At 45.0% G+C, this 19,236-nt stretch overlaps 1 protein-coding gene across 1 annotated transcript in view; it reads left to right on the top strand.

The window, feature by feature from the left end:
• IL31RA (interleukin 31 receptor A) overlaps positions 1–19,236 on the top strand; it is an 841,398-nt gene that overhangs the window by 812,823 nt on the left and 9,339 nt on the right. Inside the window, exon 15 of the mRNA XM_069627290.1 lies at positions 1,071–1,149. Within this exon, the coding sequence (XP_069483391.1) occupies positions 1,071–1,149 (79 nt within the window). The remainder of the gene's footprint in view (positions 1–1,070; positions 1,150–19,236) is intronic.

Genomic DNA, 19,236 nt, shown 5'->3' on the forward strand with positions numbered 1-19,236 from the left:
CATCGCGATCTGGCTGCTGCTCAATTTGTGGGACTCGGTAAGCTCTCATTTCTGCCACAATAAAAAGACTATGATTTAAAAAAAAATGGAGACATATTCATGCAGGACCATCGTGTTAGGGTAGATTTTGGTGGCAACAGATTTTAAGGCAGATATGTCAAAAGCCGATGAGCATTCGACCTGTGATTGGGCTTCAAAAAGGTGAAACTGTTAAATGTATCCATCCCCAAAAGGTCTCTGTTTTGGTAATACACATTGCAAATCCTTTTATCAAAAGCATGATTATAGTTTCCATTAACATCTTGATCCTTATATCGTCTTATTGCCACCTATTGAAATCCAAAGATTCCCTTTTTCTTATGGTAGTCTTTGTGGGGAATGTTTTAGCTGGTAAAATTATAATGGTGCTCTTCCCCTAGCTTCCTTTAGAAACACTCGAACAGCCTCGTTTTACTGCTGGGGCCATATATGATGATGGCCTGCTTATTAGCGTCAAGGCCCATGGCTGCTTCTGGTGTGGGTGCAGGCTGCCGGAGCTGTGCATGCCGGTCAGTACAACTCTTCCAGGTTAAAGGGCAGAGAGGGCATTCGGAGAAATCACAATGTTACTGCTTCTGTGTCATACACATTTGCATAGTGTAGGGTGTTTTTGGCAACCTACTTAATAGTCTCCTTGTAGGTAAGTGTCTGTATAATGCAAATATGCAAACAAAATCATACTTTTACAATTCTAGTAAGCACTATCATAATAATCAAATTCACATACATTGTATTTTTGACAGCTTTATGCCATTTCGTTACTTAAGGCACTACATTTGCAAAGCAACACAAAAGAATGCATCCGTTATACAAACCAGCCAGTTTCAACTACCCAAGTCGTCTTGTTCTCACTCAATTATTAGCTAGTTCAGTCTGCTACATGTAAATGCCGTTATTGTGTCTAACAAATTATATGACATGTAAATATGTTATACGTGTCTTTTGGATAAAAGGGAAACCATTCTGTCTTGTAAGCCTGTTAATGATAACTTTTAACAAAGTGCTTCTTCACACTCTGTCTTGATTTGCAGGTTGAAAGGACTCTTCTGGCCTGATGTGCCCAATCCTGCAGGGAGCACTGTGGCAGAATGGTTTGAAGACATACCCAAGGTAAGCAATTCTGTGCTCCCACTTTTGTGTTGTCTTGTTCAAATCTACTCAGTATACGGTTACAGACAACTGGAAAGTTTGCCAACAATAGATGACACAAAGCATGTTTTTGTACACGGGGTAATCACTGTGACACATCAATCAAATGTAGAGATCCTTTTGCGCCAGGGCAGCACAACAGGAAATGTGTGTTCTGCAGTGCTGCAGAAAGCAAAACCAAATAGACAGAGAGGCCCCTGTAACAGAAATGAGTCTCCTCCCGCCCTCAGGGTTCCACAAGTTAATGTATCTTTCGTGGTCCTATAGATTTTCTCACACATACAGTGGACGTTTCTATGATCTCATTATAGAAAAACTCATACACTTAACAAGCACGCTCGTAGATGGGTAAGAAAGCAGGCGTCAAGGGGATGAAATCAGTGGCTTTATAGCACTTTCTTGCAACTAGCAAACCAGGGATGCATTTTCAGTTACGTGTCCTCCTTAGATTCATGGTGTGATGCGATCTACTTTCTAATTGTGTAAATGCATCAGAATACAAAAACATGAAGTGAATATTTTGTTTTCTCTTCGCTTTAATATACATCACTTCAAGGTAGAATCTAGCTTAGCTGGTTCTTGTGAAAGCTCTTAGGGTACTTGCATTATGTTGTACTTCGAATTCTGTTTTTCCCCCCTCACAGAGATATCGCAGCACACAGACAAAGGATTTTTCAGAGCTAGATATTGTGAGAAACCAAAGGGTGTAAGTGTGTAGGTGTAATGGTTATTTATAACATGCTTAATACCCAGAGGTTTCTACGTGCAGACCTGGGAATCAAACCTGTGTTGCTCTGTGTTGTCTTGCTTCCAAGACGAGCACGTTGCCCCTGAGCTATCCTCCCCAGACTTGCTAGTCTCACTTGCTAGTCCCTGGGGGATCTCTCTCTCTCAGGTGGCCTGGGCACGGCCATCGCCTTTGGATCCAGAACCTGGAGGTAGACCAGTGTGGGAGGATCACCTGGGTGGGGGATTTTAGGGGAGCAGCGGTGAGGCAACCAATGGTGAGACGGGGTATCCCCCCTTTCCCATGCCCATACCTCATACTATTTTTTAGGATTCCCCAGCATCCCTCCCCCCCCCTTTCTACACAATCACTGGGCTGAGGAAGAGGGCGACTAAGAGTAAAGAATTTAAAAGGTGATTGCTTTAAAAGGAAGATTTCTTTGAACTTTTCTGATTGTTGTATGCAACTGTCAATATCAAGAGTCATTGGGTCGAATAACATTAAGAGAGAGCTAAAGTTAAAGTTTAAGTGGTCCTGCGGATGTCTATGGTAAAAGCCTTGCATATTCGAAAGTCTTCGACATCCATGAAAGGTCCGAGCCCGGCTGAGGGAGACTGGAAACATGAAATAAGATAGGGGAAGGGAACCCCTAAAGAATGTGATTACGAGGTCCGAGCATGGCTGAGGGAGATCTACATTGAATCAGTTACTTTTTGGTTGGAAGGTCCAAGCCCGACTGTGGGAGGCCTATGGGAACTATTGATGCCTTCGGAGGTCTGAGCCCAACAGAGGGAGACCTACGTGAACTTTTTTTGAACTGTGAAAGAACATTTGAAAAGCTGGAATAAGTGACTTAAACGTGGATGGCCAAGCGGGCCTCGACCCATGTTTTGAACTGCCTTTTTTTAATAACCTGAGCTAGAGTGTGTAATCCTGTTCACGGGGGCCGCCTTACTCTGTTCTGTCCAACGTGAGGAGGAGAGCTGACTCAGCCACCTTGACCCTTTGTTATAACACTGACCTTCCTTTGCATAGACATTCCCCTTTACACACTTTTTGTATAAAAGATAGGGCAGGTATTAGGTTTTGTCAGTATAGGCCATTTTGATTTGACATAGACTGACTAGGAGTGTGTTTTCTTTATTATTTGATGGTCGAGACTACTCCCATCATAGCTATAGGGCAACACAGGAGTTTTTCCAAACCTGAAGAATCTAATAAAGGTTTTGAAACTTGTAAATGTTTGTGTCCGTGTCATACTTGTGATACCATTCGTCCCTTACAATGTGGAAGTCCCTTGATTATAACTTTAAAATGGATTAGGCCTCTACCATTTCCCCCATCCGATTCCTGCAGAAATCTACATCCTCACAGCTCTGTACTCTCTGGCAGGCCTTTGGGAGACAGCCAAGGCTCCTTTTGGGTATGAATTCACCCACAAATGTGTGCTTCTAAACTGTAGACGTTTCATTCCTTTGGAAGATGCTGAGTCATGTTGAGGTTAATGTGAAAACTTTATATATAGAACAAGAACCCATCTGCAGTTGTTTGTAGCCTAAAAAAGAAACCATTATAGTGGTTCAGTCAAGACAACTCACTTTCAAGATTGCAAAGAAAAATAAGATACAGGACTAAGGCGGCAAAGATCTCCACTGGTGATATGGCACAGAATGAAACTCATTTTCAAGTGGCGGAGGGGATGGCGGGGGGGGTGGAGCCCAAATGGAGAAGGGGGAGTTGTCACTGGAACTTAAGCCAAGCAACATGTCAAAAGCAATGTCAAAATGATAGCCTAGGCACCTTTTGTGACTTCTCTGAATGATCTAGCGCCACAAAAGGGTTAAAAGCCTCTAAAAGGTGTCAAAGTGTCACAGGAGTAAGAGACACCAAAGAAAACAATGCTCTGACTGTAGATCGTTTAGCAAACATGCTGCAAGGCTTCAAGAAAGAGTGATCTATCAGGTATGGTGGCAGGCAATCAAAAAAGACTTACACCATTGGGACAGCGCATAGACCTGGTGGAAACAGCCCTCACAGTGACAGAGGATGAAATTCCAACGTGAAAGATTTGAAGATCTAGAAAATCATGCTCATTGAGAAAACGTGCGAATAACATTCCCGAAATAATGGTGTGAATTGGACAATAACACACACAGCAGATTTTTTAAATTGCAAAATCCACTTAAGTAGATATAGATAGGGCTCACATAGATACCTAATGTAAAAACAATCAGCGTTCTCCTAGAAAGAGTTTTAAATGGAAGAAAAGTGCAGGTACTTACCAAGCTGCGAAGTCGGACATTCCAGTGCAGTGCTTTCAGCGCAAGCCGTTTCGGTCTGGCACCTTGGACACAGGTCCCTTTTAGGCACACCCTGTTGTTTGCAGGCAATGGCTAGTGAGATTAAATGATGTGCCAAGGAGCACACACTTTGATAAAGCAGTGTATCTGAGATCCTTTCACACAAACTTCCAGTTTGTTATGCATTGTGTTAAGAAAGTTTGAATATCTATATTAAATGAGACTTTCTTTTTTGCGTATCAAACTAGCAGATAAAGCTGTAAACTATGTTTTAGAAAGGGAGTTCTCTCATCGCTTGCTTCCGTTGTCTAAGAAGAAATGTGGTCATTAACTGGAGTTGTGTGCGAGTTTTCAGTTGAAAACGTTTCATCACACCTCAAATTACTTAAAGGGGTAGTTCACACAAACATTTTATTGTTTAAAAAGGTTGCCCATGGCAAACAATATATCTAAAAAATATTTTTACAAAAAGTCCATATGTAAAATATTCGGGAAATGAGCACCAAAGTTAAGCACTAGGAAGCATCTGTTTTCTACAATGACTCTGCTCTCACGGCAGTAATCAAGCAAAACCCCATATTGGGAGCTTTTGCTTATTGCTGCAAGGGAGCAGAGAATGCTGACATGCTACAGCCTGCCAGCATTGTATTCATAATTGCAGTTACTTTCGCTTGATGTTTTCTGGGAGTCCGGGGGGGGGGAGGAAACTTAAAACTAAATTAACGCAATTATAAATACTGCCCCTCCCGCCGCAGTCGGTTGGAAGCGAAACAGAAAGTACAGACCAATAATTGCTATGACTTTTGCATGAGGTTTGCTGGGCTCTCCACCTTCTACTCGTCTCCCCTCTTCAATGACTAAGAGGAAATTCAGGCAGGACATGCTTGCCCCTTACCTTGATGAGCTGAGGACCTTTCTCCTGTCTCTTTCCACTATTCATGCCTCTTACAATGATCATGTTTTCTCTGTCTTTCACTATGCACTTATATCTCTCTTTGACCAACACTACTCTGCTCACACATTTACACATTCCCGCCTTGAACCACCTCTGAAATTAAGACCCTGAAAACAAACATGCGTCATGACCTATGATGCTGGAGAAAATTACAGACACCTTCCTTACTCCTAGCCTACAAAGATTCCCTTGCTGCCCTAACCTCTGCACTGGACTTTTCCAAATCCTCCTACTTAACAAACCTAATATCCTCCCTTCACAGTCACCCTGCACACTTTCATATACCCTCACATCTTCTAAGCCAGTATCCATATCCTCCTCTCTTTCTGCTAATGACGTTTCTCACTATTTTCCTCTATAATCTCTAACATTTGTGACACTCTCACAGCCCTCCTCTCTCGCCCTCTGGAACACTCCTTCTGTCGACCACATCTCCCCTCAATCTTCTCTATGCTTGAACACTTCTCCCCTACCTCTCCTATTGAATTAGTACCTATCCTTTACCAACCCAGTTTGCGCTATCACGCCTTTTGGTCCCCAAATAGTCAAAGACTTAGGGCCTGATTCACAGAGCATTTTCCAATGGGATTGACCCATTATAAAACACTTCTATGAATCAGGCCCTTAGTCTCAATCTCTTGCCCTTATGTCCCTGAGCTCTTTAACGTCTCTCTCTCTGCTGGCCTCTTCCCTGTATCCTTCAAATCTGCAACTGTCTTAACCCTATTGAAGAAACCCTCTGCTGACCCAAATGTCCCAGGAAACTATCACCTGTTTCTCTCCTTCCCCATTATTCAAGAACACATGAGAGGATGGTCTTTGTCCAGTTCAGTAAGTACCTTAAGGATAATGGCCTTGGAGATCCACCGTCAGTAAGGGGGGGGATGCCGGGAGGCACTCGTAATATTACTCTAAACGTGCAGTCTCTACCTCTTCCCGGAGGATAACCATAACTTTACACATAGGGCTAGAGAGACAAATACAACCTGTATTCTGATGCAGAAGGTCGATCAACAACAAGTTAACAAAAATAAACTTTATTCAGAAAGTTAAAAATTTAGTAAACTATCAATAAACCAAGGAGACAGTTTATAGATAACAAATAGTAGACAAGACGCAATGATATATTGTGCAATTTATATACTATGAAAGTGACTCTGGACCTTTCAAGATTCTGTAACTCTTCTGAATAGAGGCTGTTGTGGTTATAGGGACATATATTATTTATATAATATTTATATTTATATTCTCCAAAAAAGTGTTGATAACTATGTGTAATTGGGTATTGTACACACATCACCTTTGTTATTGAGTTTAGGCACATTCTCAACATGTTTCTGTTCACATTCCAACAGATGGTGAACATCCGTCAGGACATAGATGGTGAGGTCACTAGTAATAACAGGACTATCAAGTTTGGAGTCCCATCGGTCTGTAATCAGTCAATATCCAGATTCGATGGTACTTGTGGCTGCTATCACATTACAGGCTGTTGATAAAAACAAGAAGAACAAAAGCTATTAATGCTATGTCTATATTTGGAGCTTAAGAACAATCTACAATTTATGGTATATTATTTACCTCAGTTGGACAGTAGTGGTAGTCAGGTAGACACCGTTCTGGGTACACTCTGAAAAAAACACACATATATTGCTGCTAGGATGCTACCTATTATACATACTTGCTTATGAGCCTATCTTCTCCACCTTTAGTAATGAATAGTGTGGATGGCATAATCACCTGAAAAACTTGCCACTGGTGGATACCTGGGTAAGCCTCGGCTTGTAAGAAATGGAGTGTCTAGTGGCTCAAATCACCTCAATGATAAGCAGTGGGCTAATAAACAGTGAGGGCTAGTCAATCTCTTGGTGCCTGATTAGTCTAGACCTCAAGCCCAGTGATCGTGTCTCTCTAGCTCTGAAATCTCTTCACTGGCTCCCCGTGGCTGAAAGGATCAACTTCAAGACCCTCTGCATTGTCCACAAGGCTTGCTTTCTGGGGCCTAGGACCACTCTAACTCCAACCTGCACTTCCAAAACATCTTCCTTCTCGAGCTCTCTGCTCATCCACCTTCAACTCTCTGGGGGTCAGATGCTTCTCCAAGCAGAGGGTTGGGGAAAGATCTATCTCCTCGGCTAGGGCCTCCCTCTGGAACAGCCTCCCTGCCTCTCTCAAACTCGAGCAGAACCACCTCCAGTTCCGGAAGCAACTCGAGACCTTCCTTTTCGCTTACGCTCTCTCTCTTCCTCTTCCCTGCTGATGCACCCGACTGCTCCACACACTGGTCACCTGGTCACCCTCTGAACTCTTTTAAAATCTTTAAAAACTTGCAAACCTCTGATCCCCCACCCCTCTCCCTGTCAGAGCACCTCAAAGATCAGTCCTTGAACCTCTACTCTGCACCCTCTGCCTTAAGAAGACTTATCTCATCCATTGGCTTTCGTTATCGCCCTTTTGCTGATGACACTCAAATATTGTTTTCCTTTCCCCCCTTCACCCCAGCCATCTTGGAACAGATTACAACTGTCTCGCTGCAATCTGTCACTAAATGGCTCTCCACTGCCTCATGCTATACGCTTCAAAAAAAGGAAGTCCTCTTTCTCCCAACTTCCAATTCTGTGCCTCCCCTCTCCTTCCCACCTGATCTTCTTGCTCCCTCGCACAAGGCACCCAATCTTGGGATCCTCTTTGAAAGCAACTAACACCTGCAACAATGAATACCACTGCTTCTGCTGCTCGTAGTAACCTCCTCAACATTCCGAAAATCTGTGCTTTTCTAACTAACCAAACTCCAATCTTCACACTTCTGCTCAGCAAACAGAAATACTGCTCAAGCCTACTCCTTGGCATTCCTTTCTACTCTTTCTGCCCTTCGCTTTGCTACCCACACTCTCTACAACCTACCTAGACCCTTCCGCACTTCTATCTACAGACAACATGCTGGTTGGCTCTCCAATCACAACTGCTCTCTTTCCAAGTTTGTTCTCCTAGACTACAAAGCTATCAATGTTCTTGCTCCTCAGTACAGTCTGATTGTATCTCATTGTACTTACTATCTTGTTTTGTCTGATCCTCCTCTGCACTCAACCTCATCTCCTCTCGCTCTTTCTCTCTACTCGCGCCGCTCCAATGGAACCCGCTTCCCATAACAAACAAAGATAGCTCAACCGTGGATCTCTTCAAAACTTGGCTGAAACTTCACTTACTTGCTAAAGAGGGAGCTTCCTCTGCCCTATTCCCATCCTCCCTACCTAATCCCACCACTGCTTCGAGTGACACTTAATAATGAAATTTGGTATATTTAGGGTCCGATTCATGGAATTATTTGTGCTGGAAATAAAAAACTTGCGCACCAAACTGCGTGTGAAATCCCCTTAGTCGATTCATGGAATCGAATGCGCAGGACTTTTTCCGGATTGTGTGGAGTCCGCGCAGGCTTGGCACGTCTCTGCGAGCCGTCGAGCACCTTGCGCGAGACAGCACGCAGAGCGTGGGTATGGCTGCGCAGAGGGCTGGGAAGGAGGTGGAACTCAGAAAATGGGGAAGAACATGCAAAAAGTGGGCGTTATGAGGGACAGCCCACAAGCAGTGTATCGCATGCCCACATTTGCACCAAACGACACGTATTCATGGAACCACCCATGAAGCTTCTTGGCGTAGAAATGGGCACGCAAATCCCTTGATCACTACGCCATCCGAAGGCAGGCGGAAGGACATTTGCGCATAGGATTTGCAGCACAGAGGTGGGTTTGCATGCCAGATTTAGCGGTGCACGTACGCAACCTGGGTTCCGATCGAACTTAGGGGTGCACCTACGCAGTGTAGCAGGGTTCAAGAATGGTTTACGTGGGTGTGTACGCTGATTTCCTGAGTTTAAATTGAGTTACGAATTTTCATACGCATGTAGTCGGGGTGCCGGCAATAGTTACAGGGGGCCCTGCGCAGGGTCCCTGAGATGCAAGCCTGCTTGCGGGGGACCCCACGCACTTTTGAAGGGTGCGTGTATTTGTGCCCGGGGAAGCATGCAAAGGTAGCTTTTCTGGCTGTTTATACTTTGCGTGCGGGCATGTTTGGGGCGTTCCAGGTGTGACTTGCGAATACGGTTACTTTGCACAGTAAATTCCATTAATACACGGGCGCACATTTTTTATTGTGCGTGCAAGCTCGCGCAGTTCCTTCTTGGCATGCAGCCCTTGTGGGATTTCTGCGCACATTTCCATGAATTGGCCCCTTAATTACTAATTCTCTTCAGTTGAAGCACTTGCCCTTTAGGCTAATGTTACCTTTGAAAGTTATCTGTTTTCTTACAAACATTTTATTTCTGTTTATATTGTCCCTGGTAAATGTCCTAATTTTTACACCTTCATAAACTGGCTCAATACTTGTTTCATCTTTATGCTATTGTACAGGCACCCTTCATGTGAATGCTTCCGGAATGCTTTTGCCGTCTGCAAATGTGTTATTATAAGGCATTCCTGATCGAAATAGACATCCCTGTTCTTCAAGTCAATACATAGGTGTATCCATTTCAACATCAATTCCCAATTTAAATTGGACACAAAAAATGAGGCCAATGTTTACACTGGTAGAAGGTGCCAAAATCCATAACATACCTGTTCCTGACTCAGATGAAGATGATTCTGAAGATGATTCTGAGTCTTCTGCATAGATTTATCTCTGTTTGGCAACTCAAGACATCCATAAATATAAAGGAAAAATAACAGCAGTATCAGGCAGTAATTAAGCCATGTTCTGTTTAGACACTTTAACATCTTTTAGCAGTTAATGTTTTGAAATAGGGTAATATTGTGTTCTGGCAACATTCACTTTGGATTCTTATGGAATCTGCCTCCTTTTACCAGATTGTAACGTCAGACGGATTCCATAGGCATCAATTTGAAAATACATGCTTGCGGAAAACCATGTACTATTTGAGTTCAGAGCGGGAATGCATCGCAGAACATATGCCTATTCCACCTCTAAGTAGAATGAAAATACCCTAGAGTAAAAAGACAAGTTGTAAACAGCTCACACCTTGGATTTACACCGTACCTTTATGTTCTGGGGGTGGAGGGTTAGGAAATGACCCCCCCTTTGGGTTTTGGTAGAATACAATTTGACACTTTTTTTAGAATTGTGCCTAATAGCCTCTCAGTGTAAAGTTGCATTTAAAAGTGTGCCTAATAGCATGACCTAGTTGAACTGAGTAGTGTCCCTAATAATCTCTCTGTGCATAGTGTAATTTAGAAGTGTGCCTAATAGCGTGCCCTGGTTGAATTTAGAAGTATGCCTAATATCCTCTGTGTAAAGCTGAATTTAGAACTGTGCCTAATATCCCCTCTGTGCAAAGCTGAATTTAGAAGTGTGCCTAATAGCCTCTCTGTACAAAGTTGAAGTTAGAAGCGTGCCTAATAGTGTGCCCTAGTTGAACTGACTAGTGTCCCTAATAGTCTCTCTGTGCATAGTTTAATTTAGACATGTGCCTAATAGCGTGCCCTGGTTGAACTTAGAAGTGTGCCTAATAGCGTGCCCTGGTTCAACTGACTAGTGTCCCTAATAGCCTCTCTGTGCAAAGTTGAATTTAGAAGTATGCCTAAAAGCGTGCCCTGGTGGATTTAGAATTGTTCCTAATATCCTTTCTGTGCAAAGTTGAAGTTAGAAGTGTGCCTAATAGCGTGCCCTAGTTGAACTGACAAAGTGTCCCTAAAATCATCTCTGTGCAAAGTTTAATTTAGAAGCGTACCTAATAGCGTGCCCTAGTTCAACTGACTACTATTCCCGAATAGCCTCTCTGTACAAAGTTGAATTTAGAAGTGTGCCTAATAGCGTGCCCTGGTTGAATTTAGAAGTGTGCCAATAGTACACCCTGGTTGAGCTTAGAACAGTGCATAATTTCCGCTCTGTGTAAAGTTGAGTTAAAAGTGTACCTAATAGCCTCTTTGAAGCGTGCTTAAATATCGCTTCTGTGCTAAGCTTAATTTAGAAGTGTGCCTAATATCCACTCTGTGCAAAATTGAATTTAGAAGTGTGCCTAAATATCCCCTCTGTCCAAAGTTGAATTTAGAAGTGTCCCTAATATCCTCTCTGTGTAAAGCTAAATTTAGAAGTAGACCTAATAGCGCACCTTGCCCGAATTTAGAAGTGTGCCTAATAACGTGCCCTAGTTGAATTCAGAAGTGTCCCTAATACCCTCTCTCTGCAAATTGAACTTGAAAGTGTACCTAATATCCTCTCTGTGTACATAATATCCCTCTCTGTGCAAAAGTGTGCCCATTAGCGTTGAGCTATTAGTTGAATATAGAAGCATCCCTAATATCCTATCTGTACAGAACTCAAATTTAGAAGTGGGCCTAATTGCGTGCCCGATTGAATTTAGAACTACAGTTAGAAAGTCATCCTAAATTGCACTTAAAAGTCCACCTAAAAGCATACCTGTGGCGTTGCTACATTCAATTTCTCCCTAATAGCTTACCTGCATTCAGGCTTGCTAGAAGAAAGTGTACCCAACAGCGTAAATGTGCTGTAGTTGCAACTAAATAGGTCGCCTAAGAGCATATCCTAAGGTGTAGCTACACTTCAAAACGGCCTAATATCTGCTGCCTAGTTACAATTAGTACACTAAAACCTAGAATAAGTGAATAATACCACCCTGCTTAGTGGAACCCAGAAACCAAGACTAATCTCACCCAGTGATATAGCCGAACTTATAAAGTCCAACATAAAGTGTAAGTTGCACCTGAAACTACACCTAATAGCACATACTAACCATGAGTGCACCCAACCCACCAGGGTCGGCCGTAAACGACCACTGTGGACCGCCTCCACTCTCCCGTCAGCCTTGCGTCCCGTCCCCCCCTTCCCAAATCATCCCACCCATCCCCTTTCCAAACACCAAGCCAGAGGGGCATGATGGCGAGCCAACCACCCTAAGACCACTGCTCCCCCGAACCCACCACCGACCAGCCTACGTTGATCATGCCCGCTCCCCTCACTATAATACCGGGCACACCCTGCCCTGCAATCATGCACCCCCCGCTTTTCCCACTAACCCCCATCATCATCCCCCCGACCACACCCCTTCCCCTCCCTAAAAACCTAGCAAGAACAGAAGCCTCACCCTTCTCCCCCTCAAACCCCCCTCCCCTCTCACACACACCAATCGCAACAAAAACACTAAAGAGGAAACGTACCTGGTCCCCCTCAATCCCTCAGCACTCATCGCCTCCCCTGTCTCGACGCACCACCTCATTCCCCCAATCACCACCATCCCCCCTTGCTTCACCCTTCCTGAAACCCCTCTCCCTCGATTTCTCACCGACCACAACTGAAACTCCTAACCGCCCACACCCCACCTTCAAATCCCCCATGCCTAACCCAATCACCCTAACACACGCATCCATCCACTCCCACCCAAAACCCGCCAACTTTTCTGCTCGCCCACTTTTCCCCTCGATCATCAACCACCCCACCCCTCTCCGCTTTCCACCCACACCCCCACCACCCCCTCAGCTGCAGCTCCGACACCAACCTCACCCACCGAAGTGAATTACATCCTATTTAATGCCCGATCCGTAGCAAACACAGACACAGCATCTTTGACCTCCTCGCCACTGACAAACCATACCTGGTTTTCATCACCGAAACTTGGTTCTCTGACGACTTCGCCCCAATCACCAATGAAGCCTTCCCCCGACTACTCCCTCATCCCACTGAACCGTCCCTCTAGAGGAGGGGGAATAGCATTCGTCTTCAAGTCTCACTTCCATGCCTCAATCATCGACAATCAACCTTCCATTCCTTCCTGCGAATCACTCCTCGTTAAACTATCCCTCTCCCCATCATTCTCACTCAGCTTCCTAATAATCTACAGACCCCCTGGCTACGATAGACAATTCTCAAACAACCTCTGCGACTCTATTGCCCCCCTTCAACTAAACCATCCCAACATCACCCTTCTTGGAGGTTTCAACATATGGCTCGACATCCCCACCAACCCTATGACACACTCTCTGGTTGACGGTCGAGACGGGATTAACCTCCAACCCCACATAAACAGGCCCGACTCACTATAAAGGACACACTCTTGATGCCATCTTTAGCTCCCACAACTGGATACATCTCACCCCCGCACCCGTATCATCTGGTCCGATCACTTAATTTTTTCTTTCGCCATTCGCTCACCCGACCCGCTTCCCGTACTCAAACCTGAACCTCCGAATCTACGCAAATGCTGGAAAAAACGCATAATCGTTCCTGACCTAGCTGATGCACTCCTCCAGTCCCCTCCACCTACCTGCCAACTCAATAAACAATTAACCCCTGACGCCTTTGACTCATGGCTCAACACCTCACTAATGCGGCTCACACCCTCTTGCAAACCATCAGCCCGCCGAGGCCTGTTCCCTAGATGGTTCACACCTGATTTGAAGGCCACTAAACAACTATATAAATACCTAGAACGCAAATGGCAGAAAGACAAAACCCAAGAGAGCAGAGCCACCTTGGCCCAACACTTTCATCAGTACAAGGCCAAAATCCGGAAAGCAAAAAAGCCCACTACAACTCCCGAATCCTAAACTGCAAAAACCCCAGCAAAGAACTTCCCAAAGTCAACACCGAATTCACCAAACCGGCATGCACTACCACCGTCCGACCCCCTCGCAATCACTGTGCGACTCACTCTCGCTCCACTTTTACACCACGGCTCTCGAAAGAACAAATGCGCTAACCACCAATCTGGCTCTCTTACATCCCCCAGGCAACCCTCCCCCCATACCGGCCAACCCACCGCCTGCGACCACTGCGCAACCAACGTTCAACTCCTTTAGTCCAATATCACCCGACCAATTTCTCAAACTGCTCTCTGCCCGCAAACCATCCGGCTCCCATCTAAACCCTTGCCCGGCCACAAACCTCAAAGAAATTCTTGCTTCTACCTGCGCAGGAGAACACGCAAGATCCATCATAAATGACTCCCTTTCCTCAGGTATTTTTCCCGACGCATTCAAAACGGGTCATGTCAAACCTCTAATAAAAAAACCTTCCCTCGACCCTCTCGAGCCCAAAAACTACCGCCCCATCTCAAACACCAGGTTCCTTGCTAAACTCATTGACCGAACCGCCTACTACCAACTAAATGCCTTTGTCGAAGCCAACAATCTCCTAGACCCAGCACAATCTCGTTTCAGAGCCCGACACAGAACTGAAACCACCCTAACCTTAATCTGGGATGACCTTAAAATCACGGCAGACTCCGTGGGATGCGCTGCATTAATCCTTCTTGACCTATCTGCAGCCTTCGATACAATCAATCACTCAATCCTCCTTGACGGCCTCCACTCCTTAGGAATCCGTGGTACCGCTCTCAAATGGATAGCTTCATTCCTCAAAGACAGGTACCAAATAACGCTACTCTCCACCTATTCCTCCCAAGCCCGGCCAGTCGACACAGGACTTCCACAAGGAGCATGCCTATCTGCCCTCCTGTTCAATCTCTACTTGATGACCCTCCCACCAATAATTCATTCACACAACATCCTGTGTTACAACTACGCTGATGACACTCAACTAATTCTAAAACTCCTGAACTCAAAACCCAACTGCCGACCTGACCTCGCCTCCTGCCTCCTCGACATAGAGCTCTGGATGACCCAAAGCCACCTCTTGTTAAACCCCTCCAAAACTGAAATCACGGTATGTGGCAACTCAGAACTTCTTCCACACCCACTACCCTGGCCATCTGCCATGGGCAACTCACTGACTCCCTCTAACTCAGTAAAAAACCTTGGATGCACCCTTGACTCTGACCTAACACTCTCGTGCCAAGTCGAGAACGTCTCAAAATCCTGCCACTACCACCTTAAAAAGCTTAGTCCCATCTTTCCATATCTCTCCTTTCCCAACAGACTCTCCGTGGTCCACTCAATTGTTATATCAAGACTGGACCACGCTTAACAACTGAATAAATTTCAAAGAGCACAAAACGCTGCAGCCAAACTGCTACTAGCGCACGGCCCGAGAGACCACATCTCGCCAGCCCTTAAAACTCTGCACTGGCTTCCAGTGGCACGAAGGGTGACTTTCAAAACCTTATGCATTTCTCATCGAGCATTGCATAAAACCGGACCTCAATATCTTCAAAACAAGCTAAAACTCTATCACCCGCCACATACTGTATGATCAAGCTCAGCCGGCCTCCTAGTCATACCTAAAACAAACTCAGTCAGGTTAGGCGGATCATCATTCTCAGCCTTGGCCCCCAGGCTGTGGAACGCACTCCCACCCCACATCCGCCTAACTGAAGATTAATGTCTTTCCGCAAACTACTGAAAACTTGGCTCTTCCCCTAAAACCAACCCGTACGCAAACTACCCCAAACTGAATAACAGCATCTCAATGACACCAACCCAACAAACTACTAGATCTTGGATAACAATAAGACAAATAACAATACAACATCAAGATCCATGCAAGAAATCGACAACTAATAATCGCCAATGTAAACCAAAAGGACAAACAGAATAGAACGAGTAAACTAGATCAAAGCAGTGAAATGGATAAAAAGAATAAATCGCATGATAACAGTAATGAGGTTTAAATTAATGAAATGGATGTAATGAGTGCAATTGACAAAATGAACAAAACGGGCGAAATGAATAAAGAGAAGAGATGAGTGCGTGGAGCGGATGGGTGCACAGACGGATGAGTGCGCAGTGTGTGCGCAGAACGGAAGAGTGCGCAGAGCGGACGAGTGCGTAATAATGATTAAGGGTGTAAGAGCTGAGGCGTGCATAAGAGCGGGTGAGTGCCTAGAGCGGACAAATGCGTGGAGCGGACAAATGCGTGGAGCGGATGAGTGCGTGGAGCGGATGAGTGCGTGGAGCGGATGAGTGCGTGGAGCGGATGAGTGCGTAGAGCAGATGAGTGCATAGAACGGATGAGTGCGTAGAGCATGTAGAGCGGATGAGTGCATAGAGCATGTAGAGCGGATGAGTGCATAGAGCATGTAGTGCGGATGAGTGCTTAGAGCGGATGAGTGTGTAGAGCCGTTGTAACGGGTGACGTATGTGGATGGAGCGGGTGACATATGTGGATGGAACGGGTGTCGTATATGGATGGAACGGGTGTCGTATACGGATGGAACGGGTGAAATATGTGGAAGGTACGGGGAAGTATGTGGATGGTACGGGTGAAATACGTGGATGGAGTGCATAAAACAACTTAGAAATACATGGAACGGATCAGAGTACATGGAACAGATTCAAATGCGTGGAACGGACTGAAATGCATGGAGCAGACTGGAGTGCATGGAGCGGACTGGAGTGCATGGAACAGATTGGAGCGCATAGAATTGCACGACTTACATGGAATGGTTCGGAGTGCATTGAACGTTTGAAAGAGCATGTAACCCATCATTCACATCACCACGCTTACTCTCTTCTTTACACCACCATTCAACTAGAATACAGAGATACTATGACACCATTCGGTATAGCTGTTCTCATACCAACATCTGCCTCATACTCCCCATCACTCTAACTAAACACTGCTGGTTACACACACCCCAGCCAGGCGTTCTCCTCAGGCCTAACACATCCACAATCGGTCTGGATAAATCCTGCCAGAACGAACACATACTCTTAATCTCTCAACCACCACACCGACCACTAAGAAGCAGCTATTACACGAATGCCATACCAGCTGCACACATATCCGGTGCTCACACGCACCTTTGACTCTCTACTCTCTCTACTGACTTGAACTTCGGTTCCCAAGGGCGTTCAACCTACCAGCGCCTTCAGACCATAACAATGGTACATAAGGCGCTATATAAATGCAAAGTAACATAACATAACATAACATGAGGACTGGGAGAGAGTCTGACACAGGGGGCAAGGATTATACACACATTTACTGATTACAGCAATATGAGCCAGTGGATATGTATGTCATCAAACGGTTGCAGAGCGAAATCTCTTCGACATCATACATGGGAGAGGCATTCCTATTAAACCGGCCGAGGAGGTGGGGTCTGGCCCCCATGAGCAACGATATGCCTGGTGTCATTACTGGGAATGAGGGGGTTGGGAAAGGGGAAACCTTTGTCAGTCTATACCTTGCCCAGTGATGTTCCTGTAATTAGTATCCGGCTTTTTCTACTAGAGAAACTTGGATGTTCAAAAAAATGGCACGACCAGTTACCTAAGCAACCCACACCTTCCTGTTCTCCCTTTTTGTGTGTTTACAGAACACTGCGGTTATCTGTAGTACATTCATACATTTTTTAAATAAAAGCGTTTAAAGAAAGAGAATAAGACACAAAAAGGAAATTTTACAGCAATAATGAGGTGGGGGGTAATGGGGAGGCTGAAGGCTATGACTAGTGAGTTACTTTAAGGAAATTAATGGTGTAATACGGAAAGCAGACACTGACAAAGGCTGTGGCCACTGGTCCTGGCCAAAGACCATGTCTAGTGTGCCAAAAGAAACCTAGTGGTGTGGCTATGGCCGAAGGCCATGGCTAGTGGGACCAGAAGAAAGCAACATGTTAAGGGACCACGGCTATTGTGCAGGAAAGATAGGTGTTTTTAAAGAGACAGAGCGCACGGCAGAAGGCTGTGCTCACTGGCCATGGCCAAAGGCCGAAAGAAATGTATAGTGGCCATGGCCAGCTCAACTCGGCACGCTCCCGTTGCAAAGCCCATGAGCCCTTATATATTATAGGAGAAGGGATTCACAATGACATGCAAAATGGTATTATAGAGGACATGGCATTATGGTGGACATCAAATATAGTGCGCCAAGTTGTGCTGGTCATGGCTTCCTGTATCTGCTGAATTTCAAGGGTTTTGTTGCATTAAATCTTCTCAATTTAACTGCACCTTAACTAAGGTTCTTTCAGTGAATATACATGTAGCTGCTGCTCAAATATTCAAAGAGTCTGCTATTAACTACTGGTCACTGCTTAAATATGTCAGGATGCTGTCCGCAAAGAGTAGAGGGTTTGGCTCAATACACCAGGATGAATGTAGAATTATGAATAATTCTCAAATTCCCATGGTGCTAACATAATCTGCAGGGATTAAGGGAGTTCCCATTTTAAAGCCTGGCAAACCCATCAATTATGTGGTGGTTTCAGTAGATGGGGTCGTCATTCAAAAATGCACATACAGCCCCTACCCTGGAAACTATGATTGCTCAATCGGATGCTGAGGGTCTTGTTGGTTTCACAGGCAGGTAAAGGGGAGGCTAGTCTCAACAGAGAGGTCAGAACCATGACCCCGACAATCCCTTAATGACATCATTGTTGTACAATTATGACACTGCCCCCAGGCTGAACATTTTGGTTGTGAGAATAGGGCTGTGTTCTTTGTACCTTGAATTCTACAGTTCTATCTTTCTTCCCTCCCTTTTATTTTTTTTCAAAACGTCAGGGGCTGAGACCCAAGTTTGAAAAGCAGGGGAAGGCTGTAGAGAATGAGGGAGGGCGTTGAAGCGCCAGTCGAAAACGTCGAGCGCCTGTGAGGCCTGCCGGTGGCACACATTCACGGTCTCTTTTTAGGTGGGGTGGTAATCCCAGGGAAAGGATTGCATATATATCTTTAGCACTCTCAATGGTATAGGAATGTTGGTGGATCTAGGCTCCTGTGGTTTTTGTTAAACCCTAGCAAGTGGTAATTATGTCTGCCATGTTTTTGCACGGGAGCCACATTACAATGAGACCCCATGGAGACTGCCTGATTTCAACGATGGAATCCATGCGGAATCACGCCTCTCCATCCCCATGAAAATGAGATCCTGTCGGTTTTCCTGCATGGAGCGGGAAAACACAAAGAGCGTTTTATTTCCACTCGATGCCCCCAAGCCTGCTTTTTTACCATCAGTTCAATGTAATGCGTCTTGCAAAATGAGACCCCCACAGCACCAATCTGTCTTAGAAGTTATTTATGTATGATTAAGCATCTATAAAAGTTCTTATCCAGCAAAGGGCATTATGTACGATAGTGCCTTTGTTTCTATGATACCAGGCATGCTCCTGGATTCTGCAGACGGTTGGAATCCTGAAG

Source organism: Ambystoma mexicanum, chromosome 6p (genome assembly GCF_040938575.1).
Source record: "Ambystoma mexicanum isolate Mex_15411 chromosome 6p, UKY_AmexF1_1, whole genome shotgun sequence".
NCBI classification, from domain to species: domain Eukaryota; kingdom Metazoa; phylum Chordata; class Amphibia; order Caudata; family Ambystomatidae; genus Ambystoma; species Ambystoma mexicanum.